A 6,583-nucleotide genomic window follows, 5' to 3' on the forward strand; every position below is an offset into this window, starting at 1 on the left:
GCTGCTCCCGCACCCCGGGAAAGACCCAAGGAAAGGCGGGGAGGCACCAGAATCCGCAGCACACCCCGTTAGGCTTGAGCGTTGAACCCTAGGCACAAACCCGGCATTTCCTCACCCACAGACACCAGTAAGAGTAACCACGCGAGTTCTCGGCACGCGAACCTCTCTCCCTTTGCTGCTTGTTTTGTGCAGCTCTCCCATTCCCGCGACTATTCTGTCACCCTGATTAAAATTTAACATTTTAAAGTATCTTTTAAAATATCTTTAGCCTCAGGGATCAGAAGAGGCAAAAGCGTTTGTTAATGCCTTCCTGAAGCGCAGCATGCCCAAAAAGAAAGATGAAGCCATCCAGGATATATTAACTCGGAAAGCTGTAGTTCTTCAGCATTATTCAAAAAAAAAGCCGAAGCAAAAGAGGAGGAAAGCAAAAGGTTTTACTGCCAAGCAAAGACGAGAAATGCGTCTTTTTGAAATTGAACCTGAGCAGCAAAGGTAAGATCTTAAATATTTTCTTTGAGTAGTAATAGTGGGAAGCACATCAAAAGCACAAAACGGGAGCAGTCAGCCTGGGACTCCGAGGCATTTCACTGCGAGGAAACTGTTCTCTTGTCTGCATCATTGGAAAATTTCATTCCTGTTTGTTACTGGTTCTCTTCCCTTTTGTATACCTAAATATGACAAGAAATTCAACCCAAATACAATCACCTCTGATGTCAGTTTTTGAAGTTAGACTGCTTGTGGCCAGAAAGTCAAAATTCTTTATTGGTTCCTCCAACTCATGTATGTTGAATAAATCCCCTGCTGCCACTAATATGAGTAATTGGGGAGGTACAGGAGTAGACATCTCTTTGGTCTTAGATGTAGCCTGCTCCTCCAGAACGTATCACCGGTTTGTGGTATTAGTTTCTGCTTTCTTTATAAAGCAAACCTGTTTGGAGTGTTTTCCCTCAGGTTAAATTATGAGAACAGATTACAAAACTTATGTTTATCTTAATTCTGTTATAAATATGGATTCCTTCAGTAATCAACCAACAGATGTTTTTATAGCTTTTATGTATAATACTTTTTGTCTTTCTACTGCAGATATGCCATCTTTCTACCACTACATGAACTCTGGAAACAATACATCAGAGACCTGTGTCATGGACTTAAACCAGATGCGTAAGTTGAGATATTTTTAAAGTAGTGTGGTTTTCATTTAGTAGGTATTTCCAGGGTTACTGAGTTACTGCTTGAAACGTCATAGTTCCTTGATAATGTATTATGGATATATGTATACATGTATGTATATATGTACATATACGTATATATGTATTATGTAATATAATGATTTATTATTTATGTAAGCTTTGACCAGTATTTCCATAGTCATGGTCACATTTTGTAAACTTAATTTTTATTTCCCTCCTCTCTGATCCCAACGTCTTCTTCAAGGCAACCACATATGGTTCAGGCCAAACTGCTAAAAGCTGATCTCCATGGAGCTATTGTTACAGGTATTCTGTTTGATTTCTTTTTCAAAAGTTAAGTCATCACTCTTATATATCAGGTGCTCATTTTAAATTTCTTTCAGTATCATTAGCTCCAGAATCACACAGTTGAGAACATATGTTGATGGCTTCTTTCTCTTACCAATGCTAATTCCTTTTCAATTGCTCTTGAAAATCATGTTGTTAGTTGCAAAGATTAATTTCAAGTTTGACCATTGGTTACTGTAATTGCATTATTTCAGAGTATTGCAAATCAATTTTTTTAAATCATGAAGCTACTGTAGATGAACAAATAAACTGCCTGCATCTGAAATTTTCTAATACATACTTTTCTTCTTTCAGTCACAAAATCTAAGTGCCCCTCTTATGTTGGGATAACAGGAATCGTTCTACAGGAATTTAAACATGTCTTCAAAATTATCACTAAAGAGGACAAATTAAAAGGTATATAAGGCAATTTTGTCTGTTTTTCTCAAGTGTAATAATCAGAAGATTTTTAAACACCTGCGTACATTGTTTTATATCAGTGCTTTTAATTCTTTGCATAGAGTGGCTGAAGTCAGTGTCTTTACTGACCACATTACAGCCCAATATCCTATCAAAAAGCACCTCATTAGAAATAAGCAGTTAAAAAAGGGTATTTTCAATGAACCAAGTGTGGCTTATGCATATGGCTTGTTCTTCTGATTCACTCTAGTTGTTCTCTGCAACACCTACTTCATCCTTCTGAACAAGGACTAATTTCATTAATTCCAGTTTAAAATTTAGGTTTTGGTTAGTTTTCTTCTCTTGCTAAAGCAGAAAAGCCTTGAAACATGGCAAACCCCAAGTCCTCTGGTATATTTTCATAACAAGGATTTACATTGGTCCACTTCTGTGAATTTCTTTCCTTTTGCATTTTCAGTTATTCCCAAACTTAACAATGTATTTAGCTTGGAGACTGATGGATTCATTTCCTACATCTATGGAAGCAAGTTCCAGCTTAGAGCAAGTGAGCGGTCTGCAAAAAAATTCAAGCTGAAAGGAACTATTGACCTATAACTTCTTGGAAAATCAGAAGTGTTAATAGAAATGTCTGCTGGTTTTATGCAGTTTAAAGACCAGGTTTTCTGGCCAATTGAAAATGGAATAGCTATGTGAAATACTTCTAAAGCAGTTTTTCTTACTGAAGAATGATGTTGTCTCTAAAGCAGTCTCTCAGACTGTTGGGAGTTTGTTGTATTTGTTTTGTTATTTGTATGTAACATTCTGGCTTTATTAAACTTACATTATTAGTATTCATCACCTGACTTCTCTTTCAATTTGTAATCCTAAATTTGCACAATGAAAATTTTCTCTTGTAACTGATAAATATTACCATTGCCTTCTGCATATATTGGGCTTTATCTGCCTATTACATGCTTATAGTGAGACTCGGTGAAACTGCTCTTTTGTAATCATGGCTCCTGGGCCAACATCAACATCTTTGCCTGGTGTAAGCATATACAAGTTAAGTTGTTTCAGCTGATACGTTTTACCTTGAATACTTCCTTTCCTGTGGTTAATATTGCTACAGTTAACATATATATGCCAGCATACTAAACATGTAATGCAGCCATGCAAGCTGTTTGCTTACCAGGTGCTTACTAATAGTGTAACACTTTAAGGTTAAATCCGATATGTCTGTATTAGTAAACATATATTGTCATGCCAGTGTGCAGGGAAAACAGCACATGACATAAGCGGGAAGAACATGAAGCTAGAAATTTGAAGATGGAAGTGACACCCATTCAATCTTGTACTTCACAATTACCCACAAAATTGCTTTATGAATATTTAACCTCTATTCATAGAGGTTTACTTTAGCCTATTTTTGAACCTGCTTAGACATGGTGTCTATGTTATACATTTTAAAATACCATTATTAAAAGATGCATGTTACATGCACAATTTTATAAATGGCTAGCATGGATGGCACTTAATGTATATCATTTGTGAGCGCCACATCACTGGAACACAAGAAATCAGGTAGTTTCCTAGTGGAAGGCTTCTAAACCCACCATTAGAAGCTTCTAATATTTATGCTTGCTATAAATTCCTGCATTTTGCAGCAGTCTCCAACAGCAGTTTTAATGGCAACCCCATACTTTCACCAGTGGAGACTTGTTCACCTTGCATGAGTGTGCTTCAGGTATCCTCAGCCCCTTTTTCTCTCTTTTTTTTTTCTCCACTATGTACTTTCAGGGTCCTTTTTTGATTGCCCAGATTACAATCTTTCATTTACTAGGCAGGTTTTACTTTTTTGGGAGGTGGAAGCAACCCCTGTATTTACATCACTTAACATTCTTCTTTTATAAAAGAGCCTCTCTGTTGTTTATGTTATAAAGGTAGCTTTCAGAAGCTTTCAATCTCAATCATGAAGTCAATTTCAGGACCAAATGAAATACCTGTATCTAGAAAGAGGAGTATTTCCCTGCCATCATTTAAGCATTTGTAGCCAATGAGAGTAATTTCTCTGAAGAGTACACAGGTGTTCCTCACATACACTACACACCAAAGCCTAGCACTGGAGTTAGGGTGACAATTCCCAGCTAGAGCTCTTCACTGCACTGCAGAACACACAAGCTGTTTTTCTGCCTAAGAAACCTAACCTCCGCAGTCCTACAAAACACCAACTGTGCCAGCCAGCCCTCAGTCACTTGGCCTCCAATGCACCTACTTCCTTTCTGTAAAGTGTTGCTGGGAGAGGTTAGAGAAGAGCTGCATCTCCCTGGCACAGTCCCTCAGCCACAGACCAGATTCAGCATCACCAAACCAGACTGATCAGTTGAAATCACAGCATAAGCTATCATAGTTCTGAGGATGAACAGACGGTTTCTCTGCCCCCTCTGAAGTCAGGAAATAAAGCAGTTTGTATGGAAATAAATCTTTGTGGCAATTACATGAAGGTAGGGAAAACAGTGGGTATTGCTAAATATGTATACTTTATACAAGGACATAGAGTCATTTCACACCAATGGAAAACTAAGAGAAAGAAAGTTTTTGAAAATATAAAAACTTCAAAGTGCCAAAAAGTAGAAGCTTTTTTCAATTAATTTATTTCTGAAATAACAAGATGTATTAAGGTTGTTAGATCTGAATTATTAGTCTACCTAGAACCCATTACTCCTCTCAGTGCCCTCTGAAATAAAATCTCTTGGGTTTTCTGGGGCAGACCAGAAGGAAAAACAAACAAATCATAGCAGAACCTTTCCCTTCAGGACAATGACCTAATTATAATTTTGCTCATAGCCTTCAGTGTAATATCTAATTAAGACATCTGTTAAATGCCTATAATATTAAATCAATAGGGGGAAGCTAATAGAACTTTATTGGCATAGTCTGGTTAATTAACATTAAGGTCCTTTAATGGATGTCTTAAATAGATATCATTAATGAGAATGCCATACAAATTGGAATTAGGTGCAATCATGTTTCATTGTGCTGTGAAGGACATACCATATTCTACCATATGGACACATAGATGAACATGACACAACTTCCCATAGCTACTGGCATTTCCATTTTTTAAAACTCTTTCAGCAACCAAAAAAGACAAATGCTGCCTAAGACTCCCTTTCAATAAATAATAGCAAGGCATTCATTATTTACAGCAAAGAGTGCTGAAGAGACATGCAAAGGTCTCCTCAAGGTAATCACATGCTTGTAGCACATAAAGACAGATGACAAATGAAGAACAACAAGAGAACTGAACAGCCTACACATTCAACACGACTTTACTGCAGTTAGTAAATCACCTGAAGAGGCCTTTTTTTGTAATGACTCAGTAGGTGTTCCAAACAGTACCTATAAATCACTTAAGATAAATCACTCCCACAGACCACTGGTATCCCCATCTACCCATCAGCTCCTTGAAGCAAACCCTTTTCCCATCTGCTTTCTCCAGGACACTGCTCTGTGTTTATTTTTCACTAGAGAATGCATTAAACTTGCCGCTGCCTGTAAAGGAACTTCCTTAGAAACTGGGTAATGCAAACATGACAGCTCACCAGTCCTCCCCTGCTGATTCATGATTGTTTCCCATCTCTTCATTACCTGAGACAGTTAATATTAGAAAACTGGAAAAACTAATCACAGGTGTCTCTAGTATACCTCTTCCTTCTTAAGTTCAACTTTAAATTGTATGCAGCAGAGAGATGTTTTTCATTACTTTTATACCTAAACTCTCACTAAAGAAAAAGCTAACCAGGAAATAATGAATAATGAACAACAACCAACAATATACTGTCTCACTATGTTACACAGACTTCCTATTACTATGTATATATATAGTAGATACAAAACCATGTATATTTATAACCAATCTGAACTGAAACAGCTGTAAACTATCCAGTTGAATTTTGAACATTTAAGTAATAGTGGGAAAGCAAATAAAAAAAATCCTGTAATTTATGTTTGAAATCTCAAAATAATTCGTTGTAGAAAAGGCTTGAAATTAAAACCAAGTTACACCCAAGAAAGCGCACAGTTTTCTATTTGAGGGAAATTCAAATAGAATATTAAATCACTGAAACCACAACAGCACGTAGCTGATGTTTACTCTATAGATTTGTAATGGTTTGGTTAGGCGAGATTCTTGGCAGTGGGAGAAGGCCCCAGGGGTGGCTCCAGTAAGAAGCTGAGAAGCTCCTCCTGCTCCAAATCCAGCCAAGAAGCCATCAGAGAGACAATAGATGCACCTCTACAATTAACATACGAAAGAACTGACAAAAGACCTGAGCAGAGCAAGCAGTTAAATAGAAGAGCTGAGCTGGAGAGGTGAAAGGCAGTACTGGGGTGAAGATGCCAGGTGGCTGGCGAGAAAGAAGGGGAAGAAGGTGCCCAAGCGTTTTTCCCTGCAGCCTGTGGCGAAATGGCAGAGTGTCCCGCTGCATTAATGGAGGAACGTGGTAGAACGTTCCCTGACGGCGTCAGGAAGGGTGAACTTAGCCAGTGGACTTAGATTTGCTGCCAGTGGACCCGGATTATTCAGCTGTGGAAGACCCCGATGCTAGGATAGCTGCCTGTCCCGAAGCAGCCCATGACCCTGTGAGAAGCCTGCGCTGGAGCACCTC

The 6,583-nt window shown here is 38.1% G+C and overlaps 1 protein-coding gene across 1 annotated transcript; it reads left to right on the top strand.

Moving 5' to 3' along the window:
* The first annotated feature begins 272 nt into the window (after window positions 1–272).
* On the top strand, window positions 273–2,666 carry POP4 (processing of precursor 4, ribonuclease P/MRP subunit (S. cerevisiae)). Its single transcript, XM_009997463.1, has 5 exons — window positions 273–492; window positions 1,084–1,161; window positions 1,435–1,496; window positions 1,833–1,934; window positions 2,395–2,666. Exons 1-5 carry the CDS (start codon window positions 323–325, stop codon window positions 2,529–2,531), a joined length of 549 nt encoding a protein of 182 aa, XP_009995765.1. The 5' UTR covers window positions 273–322; the 3' UTR covers window positions 2,532–2,666.
* Window positions 2,667–6,583: the final 3,917 nt, after the last annotated feature.

This window comes from Chaetura pelagica, unplaced genomic scaffold (genome assembly GCF_000747805.2).
Source record: "Chaetura pelagica isolate M959 unplaced genomic scaffold, ChaPel_1.0 scaffold425, whole genome shotgun sequence".
Classification (NCBI taxonomy): domain Eukaryota; kingdom Metazoa; phylum Chordata; class Aves; order Apodiformes; family Apodidae; genus Chaetura; species Chaetura pelagica.